A 23,277-nucleotide genomic window follows, 5' to 3' on the forward strand; every position below is an offset into this window, starting at 1 on the left:
GAAGCACAGAAATTGAGATAGCTAGGGACACACAACAAACTACAGCCTGATGCAAATAAGAACGAAATACAGGAAGTGTGAGCTGGCTGTGTCTGCTGGACTGGAGAGACCAAGTGGTGAGACAGCAAGCAGAGAGAGCTAAAGCAGGTCATCTTTTGGCTTGGTTGATATACAATGAGGAGGATCATAAGCATGCGTCAGTGTTGAGACTGTGGACAGGGCAGCTGGTAACTGCTCAAGAACAAATACATGAGGCAATGTCAAAATTGTAGGGAAAAGCAAGCACATATGATCAAAGAGATATAGACAAGCAGCTGGGTTGGAAATATTAAACTTGAGAGAGGATCTGTACGCCTCATTTGAGATAGAGAAAACCAGACAGCCTTAGAAAGACTTAGACTATCGCGAGACACAGGGTAGTGACAGACTCCACGCGTGTTCTAGGCTACATGCATCTAAATTTGCATCCAGGCTGAAGAATACATACACTTAAGAACACAAGCAGGCGTACACACATAAAACACTAGGGAAAGCAATTATTGTGACAATCCCAAAACCCCATCAGGATCCCTTGAAGCTCATATCAGCCTTTGTCCACGCTAAAATTTGGCCAAGAATTTCCCCCTGATGGAGACATGGTCCACTTTTGACCTAATGGGCTTTACCTCACTAGAAAAACAATCTTAAAGATAAGGCATCTTTTCCATGTAAGAATGCCCAGGTACTTTCCCCATGCCAGCAGCAGTATCAAAAACATAAAAAAGGTCTTTAACACCTTACAATGGAAGTATTCGTTTGTGGTCCTTTGGCCAATAGGGTTTGGAGACGTAGCCCTAAGAAAGATAAGATTATTATATACTCAGCTGATAGCCATGGTTAGAATATGAAAGATCATCTCTCTGAGGCACGGCCCTTCAAGGGAGGCACAAGACACAGCTTATCGCTTTTCCCACTCCGGTTTCCTCTGGCCATGGAGTCTCTGGCAGTAACATTTAAACTAAAGAGTGAACAGTGGGGTATCAAAATTGCTGTAAACACCCATATGATTTCACTGGAATATGCTGTTGTATCTGAATGATGCCTCTGCTGATATAGCCCACATCATGCAAAAATTGGAAGAGCTAATGGAATTGTTGGAAACAGAAAGTAAACTGTGCAAATCATGTGTATATCCCATGCACTGAGAATTAGCAGTGTTACAGAAGAGACCTCTTTCAACAAACGCAGAATATCATTATCCAATGACAGTACCTGAGACGCTACTATATCATTTTGCGGCTGTCACACTAAAGTTGCCAATGAGACTTTTCAGCAATATCAACAGCCTGCTATCAGCCCTCATTTGGTGGGGCAAGGCTTTTGTGCTTGTTGATTGAATTACAATTGCCAACTGTAGAGAGGGATCTAAGAGCCCAGATTTTTAATTATATTATTTGACCCACCTTCAATGGATAGCTAGCTGGAAGCCAGTTACAGCAGATATGGAATTGGCATATCTGAGTAATGGCTCAAATAAAAGGGACATATAATGTCAATTATTCGAGCCAAACAGCAGGCACTCAAAACCCTTAGAATTGGAGGTAGCCAAACATCACTGGAGTAGAATGCTCCCATGTGCATATACAAAGTTGGCATTTGCACCCAATTTGCCATTGTGTTCCTTGCCCTCATTTCTTAAACTTTCCAAAAGAGAAGATGTACAGACCTAGAAGCAAGATAGAGTCACAACTGTGGAGGACTTAATGGACTACATGAAGCTTTATGTTCTAGATTCTTACTGTGCAATGCTCTACACTGCAGGGTCAACTGCTGACATAATTTTCGAGAATGAGCCTATTCCATAATGCACAGGGAAAAAGTCTAAGAAATCCCTGAAACACTCAGGGAAGTAGATACAGTCTCAACAATGGGTGGCAGCAAAATGCCAGTACCACAAATACTGAGAGTTAATTAACCAAAGTAGTACTGACAAGTAGTACTAATCACACTCCGACCTAAGGTTGAAGATTTAGGTAAAGAGCCTGCAGTCAGAATGGCAGAGATGTTGTCGTGACAGGGTTGTAGCTTGGTCAGTAAGATGGGGGGGGTGGGGGACCTCAGATTTCCTAACAATCACGCTAGCATACATTAAAATAAATTATACGACAAGCAGAGTGCATTAAAGGGGGCTTAAAGGCAGTGGAAAGGGAGAGGACTTCGGATTGTTAGGTACTTAGGGCCAGATGTAGGTACATTCCGAATTGCGACCCACAAATTGGGATTCGCAATTCGGAATGTTGGATGGTGTCACTGACACCATCTGCGAATCGCAAGGGGGGTCGCAAAGGCCCACATCATGAATATTCATGAGGTGGGTCACAATTTGCAACCCCCTTGCGATTGGCGGCCCTCACAGGGATGGTGGCCTGCTGCGGACAGAAGACCACCATGTCTGTGACTGCTTGTTAATAAAGCAGTTTTTTTTTTTTTGTAATGCAGCCCGTTTTCCTTAAAGGAAAACGAGATGCATTACAAAAACGAAAAATGAAACGTTTTTGTTTCATTTTGTCAGAGCAGGCAGTGGTCCATAGGACCACTGCCTGCTCTGAAAAAAAAAAGCAGTGCAATTCTCAACGGGGGAGGGGTCCCGTGGGGACCCCTTCCCTTTTGCGAATGGGTTACCACCCATTACAAAAGGGTGCAAACTGTGATTGGTTTGCGACCGCATTCGCGGTCCCAAAGCAATCCTGCATTGCACTGCGACTCGCAATTAGGAAGGGAACACCCCTTCCTAATTGCAACTCGCAAACCCGTTTTGCGATTCGGTAACCAGGTTACCGAATCGCAAAACGAGGTTTGTGCATTGTGAAGTGAGAAATTCGCTGTTTGCGGCATGCAAAAAGCTTTGTACATCTGGCCCTCAGTGAGAGAAACACAATATTTTTTTAAATAATCATAATTTTTATGGCTTTCAAAACAAAGATGAGACAGCATGTGTGCGCAGGGCCGGCTTTAGTGTTGGTGATGCCCGGTGCAGCAATGTTTGTTGGTGCCCCACCAATGACTACGTTTCCCACAGATTCCCTCATTACCACCCTTTAACAGTGCCCACGAGTCTCCCTAATCACTCTCTCTCAGATGCATTTAATTCGTTTTTTAGCACCACTCATAACAGTATAGCATGTCAGAGCACTTTACATCACAAACACATTATACGGAGGTAAATCAATCATATGTGTGTAAACTAGTGTATAGGAAATTTTACATAAGACAAAGGATTACAAGGTGTAGGAGTCATGTTATCTGTACTGGTAGGCAGAATAGTTTCGTTGCTTGATCTGGAGAAGCACAAACTCGGACTGTAGAAAGTACAGCCATAGTTGGGGGTTGTCTTTACTAACAAGGACTGATTTCAACCCAAATGAACCCTTTTCGCAACATTAGGATTATGAAAGACTGGGGGGAAAACATCAAAACGCTCCGACCTATTCCTTGCAGTCTCCACAGAGCTCCTTGATAAAGGTTTCTAGCTCAAATTGTAACTTAAACTGCAAGTAACTAAAGGATATCGCCGGTAAAAGCAGTAACCCACGGTCCTATTTACATTTACATCATATGCACTTTGTGATCTGCATGGTACGTACACGTTCTTTACATCAGGCATACTAAACCTCTAAGCTACCTTATGATGAGTTAGAACTTTCACTAGACTTAACTCGATCTCTCTCCAGAAGGTCCATTAATTACCCGAGTTATCTTGACATTTTAACTGCTGAAAATTGCTGGTGGCAAGGAACGCGGCAGCAGGTGCTTTTAAGACCACAACAGGCGCCCCCACCCTAAGTCAATGCCCAGTGTGGTGACACTGGTCACACCGCCCTAGAGCCGGCCCTGTGTGTGTTTGTTGGATTCACCTGGGATTTTTGTGTGCGCACACTGACAAACACCCCACCATACCAGACTGAAAGCACCTCTACATAAGTATTCATCAGCAAATACATTTATTAGGGGTGTGTAACACCCCAAACACCACCCCTGAAGCTACGGTCGTGCGACTCCAAATTGAAGATTTTAACTTGTGTGGTATAACATCCCACATCACACATCTCACAACTAGTCTATTACACAGAATATCCTAGACATAAAATAGTTGCCCTCGATGTCAACTTGGAAACAGCAGAGTGCTCTATAGGTTTCTTTCTTGCCTCTCACTTATGGGTTACTGGCCAAACATATTGAGCTGTCCTAAGCAAACAGCAGCCTTAAGATTAACAGGGATCCCGAGAAATGTTTACAGGATCTGCTGCTACAAAGATCCAAGCAAAGCAAAGCTTTATGCAAAATGATGGCCCCAGCACTGATCCTGGCCAAAGCGCAAATTGCAATGCAATGTAAAACGGACTCTTTAACTGCAATGATTCAAAGGGAGACAGAACTCGGCAAATGGGCCGAGGCTGAAGCCACAGCTGTAACTGGACTGTCTTACTAATAATCACTTACTGGGACTCATTAATGCGACAATTGGATAACAAAAATTACATCGAGCCTCCGGAGAATATTATGCACTATTCAGACAGATAGGAAATCTCACAGACAAACTTGCATGCCTCGGGTTCCACGGATATGGGAAACATAAAAAAAGTAGATGAACGTTGTATTGTGACCGATAAACGAAAGTAAGTTTGCACTTAGGGGAAATACTTAAAGCATGCAAGGATCTGATACACTGGTGTCCCTAAACACTGAGGAAACCAATGTTCAGACAGAATCAATGTCAGCTTAAATAATAATGTTGCAGTCAATATGTCAACCTCACAAGACAGAATGCCATGTCGTTGTGGTTAATGATGTAAACCACGATGTACCTGCATATGCTGTTATGATCCTATGAGATGGATTGATTGATAGATTAGAGAATACAAACAGGTAACATTGGAATAAGGGCCTATATTATAATCAAGTGTTCCTGGTGACATTTACAAACCACAAGTGATTTATAAATGTAATCTGAACTGTAAGATGTAATTATGGGACAAAATCACACGTTATGCGTCATTTATTTGTTATATTACATGATTTATTGATTTTAGTACTCCTTAGAAAGATTTAGACCATTTAAGCATCATCTGTTTAATATTCATTGTTTTTCTGAGATAACAAATATGTTAATGTTTTGACAAACGCATATTTTGTTGGGGATAAAGTGCTAATATTCAAAATGTGTTTTATGCAACAATGTGCATTAGAATAAATCAAATTTGAAATGCACAGCACCTTGTTCGGAAATTAAAAACTTGCATTCTAAAAATCTGCTTTTTTTGTATGGAAGGACAACTGAGTAGGTTTAACAAGACCTACATAAAGAAAGAATAAGTGCAATGTAGGTCATTGTAGCGGCTGACAGGGTTCCGAGTAAAAAAAAAAAAAAAAGTTTATTTTCACACACACAGATTCATTGGTAGAGGTTTGCAATAAGGAGGGGCTTGTAGGGGTGAGCTTGTTAGTTGTGCCTATTAATCCTGTAAGAGCAGTACTGTCATTGTTAAAGTATTTTTTAACCAACACTGAAAGAAAGACAAAATGATGATTATACCCGCTTATTTGCTTATGGAAACAAAATATCCTGCAAATGAATTCAGCACTATCAATTACAGAAAATAATTCACAGTGAACTCTTCTTAAAAAGCAAGTTTTGAAACTGCTGGCAAACATTCAGTAATTATATTATGGTAAAGTATCCTCTTTTTGACATGGTTACCCCATTTGTTTGCCTGCTGACAGTGTTTTGACTGTGTCCACTGGTCCTGCTAACCAGAACGCCAGTGACTGTGCTATCTCCCTCTAAATTTGGTTGCTTAGGACTTTTGCACACCCCACAATTGGCATACTGGTGCCCGCATATAAGTCCCTAGTTAGTATATGGTACCTAGGTAACCAAGGAATTGGGGCACCATGAGTTCCTCATAGGCTGCAGTATTAATTATGCCAGCCATGGGAGCACATGCAAAATGTCTCTGCAGGGCTGCTACTGCAGACTGAGTGAAAAGGGGCATGCACTCTCACTACAGGTCACTGCACTAGGTCACTGTAAGTCACCCCCTATGGTAAGCCCTCCTAACCCAGAGGGCAGGGTGCAGGTACCTGTGTGCGTGAGGGCACCCCTGTGTGAGCAAAGGAGCCCCTATGAATTCCAGCTACATTACACTGTACTTCATAAATGCGGGGGAGCCATTTTAGCCGTGTACTGGACACGGGTGACTACCTGTGTCCATCTACATAATGGTAACTCTGAACCTGGGCATGTTTGGTATCAAACATGTCGGAATCATATCCCAATAGTTGCCAGTATTGGTTGTATGATTCCATGCACTCTGGGGGCTCCTTAGAAGACCCCCCCAGCATTGTTCCTACTAGTCTTTTGGGGTTTTCCAGGCAGCCTGTGCTGCTGCCACCCCTCAGACAGGTTTCTGACTCTTGCTGCTTGACCAGCTCAGGCAGAGGAAGGCAGAACAAAGGATTTCCTGTGAAAGAGGAAGGTAACACCCTCTCCCTCGGAAATGGGTTGTAGGAAGTAGGCTCTGTATGCACTATTCCAAAGTAAAGAACAGTATGCACAGAGTCCAAGGGTTCCCCTTAGAGGTAAGATAGTGGCAAAAAGAGATAATACTAATGCTCTATTTTGTGGTATTGTGGTCGAGCAGTAGGATTATCAAAGGAGTAGTGTTAAGCATTTGTTGTACACACACAAGCAATAAATGAGGAACACACACTCAGAGACAATTCCAGGCCAATAGGTTTTTGTATAGAAAAATATCTTTTCTTAGTTTATTTTAAGAACCACAGGTCCAAATTTTACATGTAATACTTCAAATGAAAGGTATTGCAGGTAAGTACTTTAGGAACTTTGAATAATCACAATAGCATATATACTTTTCAAATAAATCACATATAGCTATTTTAAAACTAGACAGTGCAATTTTCAACTGTTCCTGGGGGAGGTAAGTATTTGTTAGTTTTTGTAGGTAAGTAAACCACCTACGGGGTTCAAGTTTGGGTCCAAGGTAGCCCACCGTTGGGGGTTCAGAGCAACCCCAAAGTTACCACACCAGCAGCTCAGGGCCGGTCAGGTGCAGAGTTCAAAGTGGTGCCCAAAACGCATAGGCTTCAATGAAGAAGGGGGTGCCCCGGTTCCAGTCTGCCAGCAGGTAAGTACCCGCGTCTTCGGAGGGCAGACCAGGGGGGGTTTGTAGGGCACCGGGGGGGACACAAGTTAGCACAGAAAGTACACCCTCAGCAGCACGGGGGCGGCCGGGTGCAGTGTGCAAACACACGTCGGGTTTCCAATGTAAATCAATGGGAGACCAAGGGGTCTCTTCACCAATGCAGGCAGGCAAGGGGGGGGCTCCTCGGGGTAGCCACCACCTGGGCAAGGGAGAGGGCCTCCTGGGGGTCACTCATGCACTGGAGTTCCGATCTTTCAGGTCCTGGGGGCTGCGGGTGCAGAGTCTTTTCCAGGCGTCGGGATCTGGGAGTCAGGCAGTTGCGGTCAGGGGGAGCCTCGGGATTCCCTCTGCAGGTGTCGCTGTGGGGGCTTAGGGGGGGGCAACTCTGGCTACTCACAGTCTCGTAGTCGCCGGGGAGTCCTCCTTGAAGTGTTGTCTCTCCACAAGTCGAGCCGGGGGCGTCGGGTGCAGAGTAGCAAGTCTCACGCTTCCGGCGGGAAACGCAGTTGTCTTGAAGTTGCTTCTTTGGAAACAAAGTTGCAGTCTTGGGTGAACAAAGCGGCTGTCCTCAGGAGTTTCTTGGTCCTTCTAGAGCAGGGCAGTCCTCTGAGGATTCAGAGGTCGCTGGTCCTGGGGAAAGCGTGGCTGGAGCAGTGTCTTTAGAAGTGGGGAGACAGGCCGGTAGAGCTGGGGCCAAAGCAGTTGGTGTCTCCGTCTTCTCTGCAGGGTTTTTCAGTTCAGCAGTCCTCTTCTTCTTAGGTTGCAGGAGTCTGAGTTCCTAGGTTCAGGGGAGCCCCTAAATACAGAATTTAGGGGTGTGTTTAGGTCAGGGAGGGCAGTATCCAATGGCTACTAGCCCTGAGGGTGCTACACCCTCTTTGTGCCTCCTCCCAAGGGGAGGGGGTCACATTCCTATCCCTATTGGGGGGATCCTCCATCTGCAAGATGGAGGATTCCTAAAAGTCAGAGTCACTTCAGCTCAGGTTGCCTTAGGGGCTGTCCTGACTGGTCAGTGACTCCTCCTTGTTTTTCTCATTATCTCCTCCGGCCTTGCCGCCAAAAGTGGGGCCGTGGCCGGAGGGGGCGGGCAACTCCACTAGCTGGAATGCCCTGTGGTGCGGTAACAAAGGGGGTGAGCCTTTGAGGCTCACCGCCAGGTGTTACAGCTCCTGCAAGGGGGAGGTGATAAGCATCTCCACCCAGTGCAGGCTTTGTTACTAGCCACAGAGTGACAAAGGCACTCTTCCCATGTGGCCAGCAACATGTCTCGAGTGTGGCAGGCTGCTAAAACCAGTCAGCCTACACGGGTAGTTGGTTAAGGTTTCAGGGGACACCTCTAAGGTGCCCTCTGGGGTGTATGTTACAATAAAATGTACACTGGCATCAGTGTGCATTTATTGTGCTGAGAAGTTTGATACCAAACTTCCCAGTTTTCAGCATAGCCATTATGGTGCTGTGGAGTTCGTGCATGACAGAATCCCAGACCATATACTCTTATGGCTACCCTGCACTTACAATGTCTAAGGTTTTGCTTAGACACTGTAGGGGCACAGTGCTCATGCACTGGTGCCCTCACCTATGGTATAGTGCACCCTGCCTTAGGGCTGTAAGGCCTGCTAGAGGGGTGACTTATCTATACTGCATAGGCAGTGTGAAGTTGGCATGGCACCCTGAGGGGAGTGCCATGTCGACTTACTCATTTTGTCCTCCCCAGCAAACACAAGCTGGCAAGCAGTGTGTCTGTGCTGAGTGAGGGGTCCCCCGGGTGGCATAAGATATGCTGCAGCCCTTAGAGACCTTCCCTGGCATCAGGGCCCTTGGTACCAGGGGTACCAGTTACAAGGGACTTACCTGGATGCCAGGGTGTGCCAATTGTGTAAACAAAAGTACAGGTTAGGGAAAGAACACTGGTGCTGGGGCCTGGTTAGCAGGCCTCAGCACACTTTCAAATCAAAACATAGCATCAGCAAAGGCAAAAAGTCAGGGGGTAACCATGCCAAGGAGGCATTTCCTTACATGGGTGTTACATGGCTTGGGAGGTGTAGCCTCCCTAAGCCACAAGTAAGCTCTGAAGGACACATTTGGTGCCCTCTTTGCATAAACTGGTTTGCACCAGTCCAGGGACACCCCCCCCCCCCAACACCCCTCCAGCCCTTGCTCTGACACAAAACAGGACAACAGAAAGGGGAGTCCTGTCCATCACCACGCCAGGAGTGGTGCCCAGAGCTCCTGCAGGTGGCCACTTGATTCTGCCATTTGAATCCAAGGTGGGCAGAAGCCCCTGGGAGCACTTGAGTGGCCAGATCAGGTAGGTGACGTCACAGCCCTTCCTGGGCTATTTCGGGTCTCCATTCTGGGTGGGTCTTGAGATTTGACGTGCAAGTTTTAAGCAGGACTCCTCTGCATCGTTTACTTAATCTTCTGCCCACCGGGACTTCAACTGGACCCTCCAGGAACCAACAATCTGCAACTTAAGCAACAACTCCACTTTGCAACATTGTTTCTCTGGCTCCTTCAAGCAACTGTATCATTTCCCTGTTTGTGCATCCTCTGAGGGCGACGAGTCTTCAGCCTGCACAAGAAGTAAGACGAAATCTCCCACGGAGTGCGGTCACTCCCCTGCATCCGCAGGCACCAACTGCAAAGACAACCGGCTGCATGGATCCCCTCTCCTCCGGAAATGCGTGGATCCTGCATCACAGGTGGTGGTCTGGACTAGCGCCTTCGTCCGCTTTACCAGCTGTCCAACTTGGGAGACGGTAAAGCCTGGCATCTCCTTGCAGGACAGAACCCCTGTACAGCGTGAATGTTGCAGCTACCAAGGCATGTTTGTTCCTCCTCCAAGGGATCTTCAGGCTCCGTGTAGCCCCAGCCTCCAGCACCCCTTCCTGCAAAGCACAGTCTGCTGCTTGCTGCTCCAGCGATGTGGGACTCCTCTTCAGGTGTGCTGAGTAGGCCTCACTGCAAGTACTTTGCCTGCTGCCCCTGGGTTACCTGTGGGGGCTGCCTCTTCTTCTTGTGACTCTCCCAGCTGCCAAGAGCCACCTCAGTCTCCCCTCCTTGGGTCAAGTCCCCTGGACCTTGCTGGTCCTCTTTAGCCTTGCAAAACCTTCTTCTCCGACTCTTTCATTTGCCAAAGCTTGTTGGTGGTTTTACAGCACCACTGACCGACTGCATCACGACTGCTGACATGGGACATCACTTGCATCACTCCTGGAACTCCTATTCTGCTCCTGTGGTGCATTGCTCACATTCTTTGTCCACTGTCAACCTGGTCCTGCATCAACAGAAGGATGGGTAGTGGCTCCTGCCACACTCCAACTCAAACTCAAACTGGACTTGGTCCCTTCCTTTCACAGGTCCTCTTCTGTCAGGTTCCACCTTTGGTTCCTTACAGTCATGTCTGGGTCTTGCACAGTCCTTTTCCAAAGTCCTCCGGTTGGTTTTGGGTAACACCAGGTACTTGCTTCTGCTCTCCTGGTTGCTGGGGGTCACTCTGGTACTAACCTCTTGGGGTTCCTAGTTCCTCCAGCTTGCTTCTACTGACTCGACTTCCTTGGGTGGTTGACTAGCTTTCACATTCCACTTTTTTAGTATTTGGGTTGGCCCTCCCATAGGGTCCCCACCATTTGCTATTGTTTTTACCAGTGCCTATTGCTTTCTATGCTACTGTCGGTTTGCTTATGTGTATATAACAATGTGTTTATGTATCTCCAGTTAGGGTATTGCCTATACAGTATTTTAGTATTTGAGTTACTATAATAAAGTACATTTATTTTTGTAACACTGTATGGTTCTTTCATGTGTGTAAGTGTGGTGTGACTGCAGCGGTACTGCATAAGCTTTGCATGTCTTCTAGATAAGTCTTGGCTGCTCATCCACAGCTACCTTTAGAGAGCCCTGGCTTCCTAGACACTGCCTTTACCTCACTAATTTAGGATATCTGGACCTGGGTCAGAGAAAAATAAGTGTATTGCTACTTACTTTGTGCGCTTATTTGGCTTAAAAAGTCTATTCCATTTTATGGATATAGTTTTATTAATAGAAAAATCTGGTATTCAATTCCAGAAAGGTGATTTCAATCTCATTCCTCCAAATAGTCATTAACTGACACAGCCAAAATGTGTATCAAACCACCATCGCAGCTCCGGGGCTGAAATGATATTTAATGTAACTGCTTCTATTCAGTCCTCAATATAATGTCCCTCTTCACAATTGTTTATAACAGATATTAATATTCAATTCAGCTTCAGAGTTAGATTTATTTTGGGTAACTATAACTCGTACCCTAAGCGAACTAGCTTACGCCCCCGCCATGCACAATTTTCTCATCAATAATTTTACTGCAAATGTTACAATGATACTATAAATGTCAGAAGATGTCATGAGTGATGTAATATATGTCGTAATTAGCAGTGCATGGCGAGGGCCCAAGTTTGTTAATTAAAATAAATATACCAAATTAAGAACTTATCTATAACATCCCTCTAAGCTTTGTTTTTTTTCTGTGAATTTCTTTAAATGCTAATTCTAATTCCTAACTTTATTTTTTTCAGTAAATTTATATTTGTTTAAATATTAAGTAATATTTAATTACTTTACTTTAATCCAACCAGAGTCAAGCACAGCCCGTGGCCAGTCCTGCACCCAACCCCCCTTAAGCACCCAACTCCACACACTGCCTTCGGCCAGCCCTCGTAAGCACCCAACACCGTGCCCTGCATGGCCTTTGTACTTGGTGATTAGAAACTACTACCTTGCTGGATAAATGTATAGTGCATATTCTACACAATAGCTTCATAAAGGATGCCAACGTAACCTCTCCAGTGACCTTGTATGTCTGTAAAGTTGGCAATGTGATAGTCCCATGAGTGTCCACATACAAAAAATTTCCATAGCATGATTCCTGGTGTAGAGAAGACGGCAAGACTACAAAGAGTTTAATCTCCACCAAACAAGGACAATTCCTCAGAAATATACGTAGTAAGTGATCTTTGGTGGAAATATGCTAACATTTCTCCGCATCTGTGACCTCTGTGGAAGCCTGAATAAACCCGTGGTCCATGCCGGATACCCGGTCATGGTGAGCAAAAGAACGATGGATTAAACCCATATCTGTGACTGGGGCCGAGTGGCTGAAAAGTTTCAGCACTCCGTCCATTATCCTTTTGTGTTGCTAAAGTCTCCAGAAGGTGGGCACCTTGGGAGATAGGGAACCAGCCTTGGGGCGTGGCAACCCCCAGGGACATTAACGGCTCCAGGAGATGGGGACCCCCCTCCTTTAGTTCACACAGGTCGGTCCCGGGCAGGTGGTGGTCCCTGGGGCCATCTATGACTCAAGAGGGGGGCTTCATGGCCCCCACCCACTTTTACTTACATTACAGGCCCCGTGGAGGTGACGGTACCTGGGGATTTGAAGAGCCACACAAGGAAGGTCCTTGTGCCCCCCTTCTTTCTTTTTGATTCCTGCATGCCTCTGGGACCTGTACCACCCCGCTGCTAAATTTATTTTCGCCAGACTCTGGGATCCTCTGCAAATTTTGGTGAAAACTAAAAAAACAAAATGCTTCTTTGTCCTGGCTGGGTCCCTGGGGGACCCCAGTATCTGGGCTATGGTGTCAGGGTATTCCGACCCTGTCCCATATACTTTTTTTTTTTTTTGTGAGGTGAGGGGGGACTCGGCTGAGTCAGAGTTCTGAAATCAGATCTCAGCATGAGATCTCTGGGATCCACAGAGTCTCCACGTCCCTAGAAATACAAATTACTTATTTCTGTAATAACTCCAAAACTACAGACTATTTGAAAAAAGGATCCCTTATGGTGAATTTTTAAGAGCTAGAAGGGTGTGCAATATGGAAAGCAATTTTGAGACCACTAGTGCAAAGATGAAGGGGAGATTTAGATGGAGACGCTACAGTGAGAATATTTTGTGGAACGCTTCTCAGAGGATTGAAAGGTTCACTCACGAGGAGGTGTTCAAGAAGGAATCTGTGAAGACAAACATGAGGAATGCAGAAGTGAGGTTTGTAAGGAAATGCCTCCTTGGCATGGTTACCCCCTGACTTTTTGCCTTTGCTGATGCTATGTTTTGAATTGAAAGTGTGCTGAGGCCTGCTAACCAGGCCCCAGCACCAGTGTTCTTTCCCTAACCTGTACTTTTGATTCCACAATTGGCACACCCTGGCATCCAGATAAGTCCCTTGTAACTGGTACCTCTGGTACCAAGGGCCCTGATGCCAGGGAAGGTCTCTAAGGGCTGCAGCATGTATTATGCCACCCTAGAGACCCCTCACCCAGCACAGACACACTGCTTACCAGCTTGTGTGTGCTAGTGAGAACAAAAATGAGTAAGTCGACATGGCACTCCCCTCAGGGTGCCATGCCAGCCTCTCACTGCCTATGCAGGTATAGATAAGTCACCCCTCTAGCAGGCCTTACAGCCCTAAGGCAGGGTGCACTATACCATGGGTGAGGGTACCAGTGCATGAGCACTGTGCCCCTACAGTGTCTAAGCAAAACCTTAGACATTGTAAGTGCAGGGTAGCCATAAGAGTATATGGTCTGGGAGTCTGTTTTACACGAACTCCACAGCACCATAATGGATACACTGAAAACTGGGAAGTTTGGTATCAAACTTCTCAGCACAATAAATGCACGCTGATGCCAGTGTACATTTTATTGTAAAATACACCACAGAGGGCACCTTAGAGGTGCCCCCTGAAACTTAACCGACTATCTGTGTAGGCTGACTGATTCCAGCAGCCTGCCACACTAGAGACATGTTGCTGGCCTCATGGGGAGAGTGCCTTTGTCACTCTGAGGCCAGTAACAAAGCCTGCACTGGGTGGAGATGCTAACACCTCCCCCAGGCAGGAGCTGTAACACCTGGCGGTGAGCCTCAAAGGCTCACCCCTTTGTCACAGCACCGCAGGACACTCCAGCTAGTGGAGTTGCCCGCCCCCTCCGGCCCCGGCCCCCACTTTTGGCGGCAAGGCCGGAGAAAATAATGAGAATAACAAGGAGGAGTCACTGGCCAGTCAGGACAGCCCCTAAGGTGTCCTGAGCTGAGGTGACTAACTTTTAGAAATCCTCCATCTTGCAGATGGAGGATTCCCCCAATAGGATTAGGGATGTGACCCCCTCCCCTTGGGAGGAGGCACAAAGAGGGTGTACTCACCCTCAGGGCTAGTAGCCATTGGCTACTAACCCCCCAGACCTAACCACGCCCTTAAATTTAGTATTTAAGGGCTCTCCCTGAACCTAGAAATAAGATTCCTGCAACTACAAGAAGAAGGACTGCCTAGCTGAAAACCCCTGCAGAGGAAGACCAGAAGTCAACAACTGCCTTGGCTCCAGAAACTCACCGGCCTGTCTCGTGCCTTCCAAAGAACTCTGCTCCAGCGACGCCTTCCAAAGGGACCAGCGACCTCTGAATCCTCTGAGGACTGTCCTGCTTCGACGACGACAAGAAACTCCCGAGGACAGCGGACCTGCTCCAAAAAGACTGCAACTTTATCCAAAGGAGCAGCTTTAAAGACCTCTGCAATCTCCCCGCAAGAAGCGTGAGACTTGCAACACTGCACCCGGCGACCCCGACTCGGCTGGTGGAGAACCAACACCTCAGGGAGGACCCCCGGACTACTCTACGACTGTGAGTACCAAAACCTGTCCCCCCTGAGCCCCCACAGCGCCGCCTGCAGAGGGAATCCCGAGGCTTCCCCTGACCGCGACTCTCTGAAACCTAAGTCCCGACGCCTGGAAAAGACCCTGCACCCGCAGCCCCCAGGACCTGAAGGACCGGACTTTCACTGCAGAAGTGACCCCCAGGAGTCCCTCTCCCTTGCCCAAGTGGAGATTTCCCCGAGGAAGCCCCCCCTTGCCTGCCTGCAGCGCTGAAGAGATCCCTTGATCTCTCATTGACTTCCATTGCGAACCCGACGCTTGTTCTAACACTGCACCCGGCCGCCCCCGCGCCGCTGAGGGTGAAATTTCTGTGTGGGCTTGTGTCCCCCCGGTGCCCTACAAAACCCCCCTGGTCTGCCCTCCGAAGACGCGGGTACTTACCTGCTGGCAGACTGGAACCGGGGCACCCCCTTCTCTCCATTGAAGCCTATGCGTTTTGGGCACCACTTTGAACTCTGCACCTGACCGGCCCTGAGCTGCTGGTGTGGTAACTTTGGGGTTGCTCTGAACCCCCAACGGTGGGCTACCTTGGACCAAGAACTGAACCCTGTAAGTGTCCTACTTACCTGGTAAAACTAACAAAAACTTACCTCCCCCAGGAACTGTGAAAATTGCACTGTGTCCACTTTTGAAATAGCTATTTGTGAATAACTTAAAAACTATACATGCAATTGAAATGATTCAAAGTTCCTAATGTACTTACCTGCAATACCTTTCAAACAAGATATTACATGTTAAATTTTAACCTGTGGTTCTTAAAATAAACTAAGAAAATATATTTTTCTATAACAAAACCTATTGGCTGGATTTGTCTCTGAGTGTGTGTACCTCATTTATTGTCTATGTGTATGTCCAACAAATGCTTAACACTACTCCTTGGATAAGCCTACTGCTCGACCACACTACCACAAAATAGAGCATTAGTATTATCTATTTTTACCACTATTTTACCTCTAAGGGGAACCGTTGGACTCTGTGCATGCTATTCCTTACTTTGAAATAGCACATACAGAGCCAACTTCCTACAAGGTTGATCACTACTTTTAGTAGGGCTCACTTTTCATTGCGAAAGATACTCCAAAAACATAGCCATCTGTTGAGGAGTGATGCGATCATTTGAGAAAAGATTCAGAGTAACCACTTATAACTTATAGGAGGGCGAGATCTTTGAAGAATAGACTAGTGTTCAATAATATATGTAGAAATCGGGTGTGTGGTTAAAACCCAAGAGTAGCTTTTATAAGTGCAATAAATAGAAAGCCTGTAGCTATGGGAAAAACATCACTGCAGTGCTTACACCTTTTGGGAAGAAGTTGAGAATCATGAAGCATCTTACGTGTAAGACATTTTTTGCAGTGTATGTGTTGAAGTACAGTTGCAATTTTTTTTATATATACATAGGGAGCACTATCTTACAGGCTCACAAACACATCTTGCAGCACCTAAGGGTGATTAATAATGAGGATAACAACTACCCCCAATGCTAGACATTTTTGAAAGGAACAACAGGAGCATGTTGAGCAGCTAGAGAATTCAGTGATTGATACTGTTGATAGAAGCCAGAGGGGTGTGAATTGAGAGAAAATACTGGGAAAGACTGGAAGCCTGATGTATTTTGAAACTTAATTCATTGGAACCCAGAGGGCTGAATGTAGATACTGAATTGCATGTATCTGTATGAATTTATGCTGATTTTAACCTGTTCTCTTTTTTGTTTTAATTTTCAGTAATGGCAGACCAGAACAGGATTGTTAAAGAAAGATCACTATGTGAGAATAGGGTAGTCTGGATATACCGACTATCATGGACGTTGTATAGCAAGTATATTTGGAAATGTGTTTATATTTCCAGATGTTATAATTTGGAGAGGAAGTGCTTAACTAGTTACATACGAAAGCCCAACTGGGAGGAATTGGGATTCGGATAGTTGCCTTATTACTAGAGATGCAGTCCTGTATCTTTTATCCCTTTAAAGCTGATGAAGGAGATTATAACGGAATTGCGAAATGATTTAAAATTCACAAATAACAAAGAGGGTCCATGAAAATTAATATTCTCGGTTTACTTACTTCTGATTATAGTAAGTACTAGATTCTTTTCTGTTTTGTTCATAAATAAGCTGTTAAATTGAGCTGTATTAAAATAGCCACCATGCTTTCATTACTTGGACATAAACAGTAATAGTCTGTTTGTGTTTGACGCAGATTAAATGTAAAAGAAAAAATGGCGCCTACAACCGTGCTCAAGGTCCCGAGAAGACTAAAACATATTGTTGTTTTCAGCTGAAATAAATTGGATAAAAGGGTCCAAGCTGAAAGTGCTGTACGGCTTTTCTGAACGGGGAGTCGTTTGAGGAATGTTAAACGTGTCAGCTGTCATGCTGTAACTGGCACCAACGGCAGTCAGTAGCAAGCCACCACAGCAGTGCGGTTAGAAAAAAAAAAAAAAAATATATATATATATATATATATATATATATATATATATATATATATATATATATATATATATATATATATATATATATATATATATATATATATATAGAGAGAGAGAGAGAGATTGATTTAGAATTTCCAGGCACAAAACCATATAAATTCAGCAGTTATAGTTATACTTATGTGAGGAAACTATAACTCGTGCCTAAGGTAACTAGAACTCATGCCCAGTCATGCACAGTTTTCTCCCTAATACATTTATTGCAAATGTTGCAGTGATATTATCAAATGATGTTTAGAAGATGTCATGAATGATTTATTGTGTGGAGTAATTAGCAGTGCATGGCAATGGCAAAAGTTATAGTTACCTTAGGGCACGAGTTATAGTTGCTTGACATAAGTATATCAATAACTGCTAAATTTCTATGATTTTGTGTCAGTAAATTCTGAATCCATAAAAGAGAGTATGAATGTAGATATTCGCAGGCCAAGTTTCAGGATGTGAAAGCCTGGTATTTTCTATCAAACTTTCACCTACTTACACGTTTTCTGGCATGCTCGTCTATCGCCCCCTGGAGCAGCTTCAGACATTTTGTTCGCCATACCAGATATTATAGCATCTCACACCATTTAAACATACACTTTTACACTGCTAGGGGATCTCAATGTACATTTTGAGGATAAGAAATGCACACAAGCAGCCAAGTTACTTCTGGATTTAGAAGGTCTCCAGCTTTCTCAATTAGTCTCTATGCACAACAAAAGGCATAATTTAGACCTCATTTGTTTGATTTTTTTTTATAATCACAAAACAAAAGTTAGGACCCCTTTACCAGTTTACTGGTCAGATCATTTCCCAATCCCGTTTGATATTCTTAAATCAGGAATAAATGGGGATGGTATGACTCGGATGAGTCCTTGCGAAAATCTGTCCCAGAGCTTGGGGGAGATGTTACTACAGCACATCCAGCTTTCTCCAATTGGATTAATACTACTCTAGATCAATTGGTTTGCCTAAAGAGAAGAAGTCTCAATCATGTTTTAAAGCACAGTGGTTCTCAGCAGAGTTGGTGGAACTCAAGAACACTTGTAGGAGATCTGAAAGAAAGTGGAAAGCCCACTACAGTGATAAAAAGGCCTATAGACAGGTTCTGAAAATATATCAACGGGTGATCAAAAAGCCCGGTTGAACAATTTTGCAAATTGAATCAGCCAGGCAAAGAATCATGCTAAGGAACTTTACACTGTTGTGGCCTCCTTCTTAAAACCTGTTATCTTAGGGACAGTCCCTGCTCCCTCGGAGTTCCGATTTGAGGCATGGTCCACCCATTTTCTTTCTTTTTTTTTTTTTTTTTTTACCAAGGTTAGCATTATCTAGAATGTTCTGTCAAACAACGCTGAAAATAATAGTGTGATTGCTGAGGTCACCATGTTTACTCCATTAAATGCCAAGCTCAATATGTTCCCATCAAAGGAAAATAAATATTTCTGCATTTGCAAGGTAGATTAAATAAGGCTGCCCGCTGGATCCTGCTCCATTAGACATTCTCCTGCGAGGAGGGATACCCTTATTTCAGCCATGGTAGACATTTACCATCTATCCTTGGAGAGTAGGGCGATTCCAGTTGCATGAAAGTTTGCAGTCATATGACCATTACTTTAAAAAAAAAAAAAAACACAACCTTCACTGGAGCCAGAACAGAGCGATAACTACAGCTCCCAAGGATTAACATCGATTTACAGGTCTCTCCCATTAATTTAGACCAATCCTCTAACAGTTTGGGATTTGGGTTTTGATAGGTAGGGATAATAGGAATCCTCAAGCCCCTTGGAACCCGGCCTACTTCAACATAATTCTCCAAAGAAATTACTTCCCAACTTTTGCTTATTTCCTTTTTCATACATTTTTCAGAAGATGTCAATTGTTGTTTAATTGTACTGCCGGTGGTTCACCCCCAACAGTTGAAATCCTCAAGCCACTTTCGGTGGTATCAACATTTTCATCAAATAAGTCTTTCACAGCTTCCAATCGCTTCCGGCGAGTATCACTCATTATGAGGGACCAAAAATAAGGTGCTCTCAAAAGAAAAATAATGATCAGAATGCAAAAAGAAAAAAGTTGACATCGCATTTCAGGACACTGTGTTACCTGCATTAAGAAATAAATTTATGAACCATATTCGAGCTTGCTGGATGTGAGTTTGTTTCGATATTGGGATTTAACCAACGGGATCGGTGCAGCCGTCAGATGGCCATCTGTTGAAGATTTATATATATATATATATATATATATATATATATATATATATATATATATATATATATATATGTTAAAAGGACATATTTCACAGCTAAAAATAGAGCGGTGACGCCTCTGACATCTACTGTATATTTGGTGTCGGATAACTGCAAATTCAAAATGCCAAAAAATGCGGACCATTAGTTCCCCAATTGTTTATTATGAGGATCACTCTTGAATTTGTTATGGTATCACCCCTGAATTGATATTCTGTATTGGAATTTCCAGTTATGTGACATTGACAAGGGTATATGATTTGGAGAGAAAATAATTATTTTGTATAAAATAGGGTGATATTGCATAAATTTTTACAAATATTTTACTTAAAATGTATTGCAGTATTTACTTTGTTACCCCTTTTGATATAATTGTTATCATCCGATGTAAAGTAGTATTTTTTCAGTGTTTATTAACGAAGGGGTATTTAAGTCCAGCTGAGTAAGGGTGCAACTCTTTTCTTCTGCCTTTTAATGAAGTGGCAGAAATATTTTCTGCATTTGTAACGGGCTCCACTACCGCTTCTGTGTGTGTGTTTTTTTTTCTTTTTCTTTCTTCCCAATCCCCTCCTCCCCCCCCCCCCCCCACTCAGGACCTGGCACACCCAGGGGGCAAAAAAAAAAAAAAAGCAAGCTGAAGGTTTTTTTTTTTTTTTTTTTTTAATTGCCAGTGGATCCTCCGTAAATACGATGGAACATTTTGGGGGGGGGGGGGGGGGGGGGATAATCCTTTTTTGTATCACCGGGCGGGGACCCCACCACCAGGCCTAGGTGGTCAGGATATTCCTACCCTGTTCCCACCAGGTTTTTTTTTTTCCCCTTTTTTCTTGGGATTTGGCTGAGTCTCAGTCCTAAAATGGGTGCCACCACTTCCTAACTGAAGTGGTGGCAGCCAATCAGATCTCATTTGGAACTTCATCCCTAGCTATACATACATCTTTTTTCTTCAGTAACTCAAAAACTACTTAACTGATTTGCACCAAACAAAAAGATCTTTCTGGATCAAAATCTAGCTTTTTGACAAATTTGGTGTAATTTCATTATGTGGTTCGGGCTACAGTAGTGTTTAAAATCCCTAGGCAAAATTGCATAGGGAAAATATGTTTTGACACACACCCCCACCTCCCCTTTTCTCGGTCCTCGCTTAACCATTCACCCTGAAACTTTCAACACAGCAGCTGAAGTGTGTGGAAACTAGTTTTGAAAACTTTGTTAAGATTAGTCACGGCACCAAAGTTTTAAGCAAAAGAACCAACATTACCTTTGAAATGTAACTGGAATGTTTGCCACAGGCTGAAGCTTTATCTAAAATGTTTTGCTTTTTAAACATGCTGTAGTTAATTCTGCCCTACGTGACCATATGCTACATGGATGGGTAAAGAAACACAATGTGAGAACTTTAGTAAAAGAAAAAGAAAAATATTTTTTTCTTGTTTTACAGTTCCACATAAAATCGGGGAAATCTTCCATCTATGATTAGCAGATAGCAGACCTTTAAAAAAAAATGTGAAGTTCTTAATGTGAACATGTTCAAATATGATTTAGTAGTGATGTGTGAAACCTTTTTGCATTTAATGGGTAAAAAGGGAGACAATGGAAGAAGTATGCTGTAATAGTTAATGCATCTTGATCTGCAGCCATGAAACATCAGATTCTAATCTGACGATCCCCACAACAAGCCTATTACCAGTGCAAAGACATTTTCTTCCTCAGCCCCAGTTCCCTTACTAGAAAACTTTGGAGTGCTTCTAAGGACACGAAATAGAAAGCCGTATAAAACTTGTGATTAAAAGATACGGATGAGGGGTTCACTATGAAAAGAGCACTATAAGGTTTACTATAAAAAAAGGTAAAATGTACAGTATGCCTTATTAATTTAACGTACACTAAACCATCAAACAGGAAACAACACTGTCAAATACACTTTTTCCAAATGCATATGGTTTCCTTACAGCACAGGACGCTTTTTTAGAAATGGGCACTTTCGAATTCTATATCTACATATTTTGCATTTATTGTACAGGTAATTTGTTTGATGAAGTGGTCGAAAGCGTCCAGGACAAATGTGTACGAAAATAAGAAAAATAAAGATTGAAAAATATAGTTTTTGCAAAGGAGCTGAATCACAGGAAAATCTTGATGTACATAGGCTGATTTGCCAAACAATAGCAGGACAATCAGGAAAAGGGTAGTCCATTCAGTTTTCAGAAAGAAGCTTCTTGCAAATATTTAAGGGATAACCCACATTCTTAAACAGGTCTTTTGTCTAAAGTTAAAGTGAAGCATGCAGAGACATGGTTAAAAGTCTCCACTGGTGCATAACTTGGGCCAGCAGTTCGACGGCCTGGGTTACTTGAGCGTGGACTGCGGTGTCTAGGTGTGTGGGATTCTACAGTGACTACGAAGATTTTCAAATATAGTCCGTGAGTTAATTTCATGAGGTAAAACTCCTGATTAGAAAGTATGTTATAGCATATCTTTGTATCGCATGCCCAATTATTGTTAACACACAGAACACATTGTTTTTAATGTTGTAAAATGAGAATCCATATATAATCTATACATATTTTTAAAAGTAGGTACAAAGTTATGAAAATAATAAAAAAATGAAATATCAATTAGTTTTAGTACGTTTACAATCAAATGCAAATTGCGCACATTTGTTTGATGCTGTTAGCACCAAGCAAGGATGATGTAGAATTATGAATATTCCTAACCTGCAAAATGATTCCTCCACATTATATCAGCGAAACTCATTGGTGGGCCACTGGGAGGGTAGTGTTTACCTTTCAAAGGCTCATGATCAGTCCTTATCATGTCCATTAAAGAATTCTCCAGAGAGTGCAAGTTAAAAGTGTCATAGGGCCGATTCCGGTCCTAGAAGGAAGAATAAACCAGAACATTAGGAATAACAACACAATTATGAAACGTTATCAAGAACACAACGAGATATGAAAACATACAAAGAGCATGCAATCAATTCTTATAATTCAACCAGGCACCCACACATATTTGAAGTTACTTTTTTTTTTTTTAACTTCAAAATAAATTACAGTTCTCTTTTAATGGCATATCTGACAGTGCTATTCCACATGCAGGTACAGCAATGTTTCGATTGCTTTCAATGTGAAGCAGGACTGAAATAAATATAGAGCCTCGTACTTTAAGACATCCATACCTGCACCACTCCATGCTACAACTCAAAATCACTTCATATCAGTTCCACTTTCAGAACACTAATATGTCTGTGTATCTAAGTGGCAATAAGCCAACCAAGCTAATGTAGCACTTAGAAGGTATCCAAGAAACTGTTGGAACATAGGGCCAGATGTAGGAAGGCTTTTGCATCTCGCAAAACGGCGAAAAACGCTGTTTGCGAGGCGCAAAAGCCCTTACGCGATGGCGGAACACATTTTGCGAGTCGGTACCGACTCGCAAAATGTGTTTCCAACACGCAAATAGGAAGGGGTGTTCCCTTTCTATTTGCGATTCGCACCGCGATGTAGAGTTGATTTGTGACCGCGAAAGTGGTCGCCAATCAACTCGCAGTTACCATCCACTTGAAGTGGATGGTAACTCATTCGCAAACGGGAAGGGGTCCCCATGGGACCCCTTCCCCTTTGTGAATGCTCACAAAATTATTTTTTCAGAGCAGGGAG

The 23,277-nt window shown here is 43.7% G+C and overlaps 1 protein-coding gene across 8 annotated transcripts in view; it reads right to left on the reverse strand.

Annotated features, from left to right (window-relative positions):
- The window catches only part of CPEB3 (cytoplasmic polyadenylation element binding protein 3), a 543,123-nt gene that overhangs the window by 300,677 nt on the left and 219,169 nt on the right, over window positions 1-23,277 (reverse strand). For 5 of the 8 annotated variants that reach the window (XM_069239797.1, XM_069239802.1, XM_069239798.1 and 2 more), the window contains exon 3: window positions 22,336-22,495. In XM_069239797.1, the coding sequence (XP_069095898.1) occupies window positions 22,336-22,495 (160 nt within the window). The remainder of the gene's footprint in view (window positions 1-22,335; window positions 22,496-23,277) is intronic. The other 3 variants (XM_069239803.1, XM_069239805.1, XM_069239804.1) reach the window with 1 other exon arrangement.

The sequence above is a fragment of the Pleurodeles waltl genome, chromosome 6, assembly GCF_031143425.1.
Source record: "Pleurodeles waltl isolate 20211129_DDA chromosome 6, aPleWal1.hap1.20221129, whole genome shotgun sequence".
In the NCBI taxonomy this organism is placed as follows: domain Eukaryota; kingdom Metazoa; phylum Chordata; class Amphibia; order Caudata; family Salamandridae; genus Pleurodeles; species Pleurodeles waltl.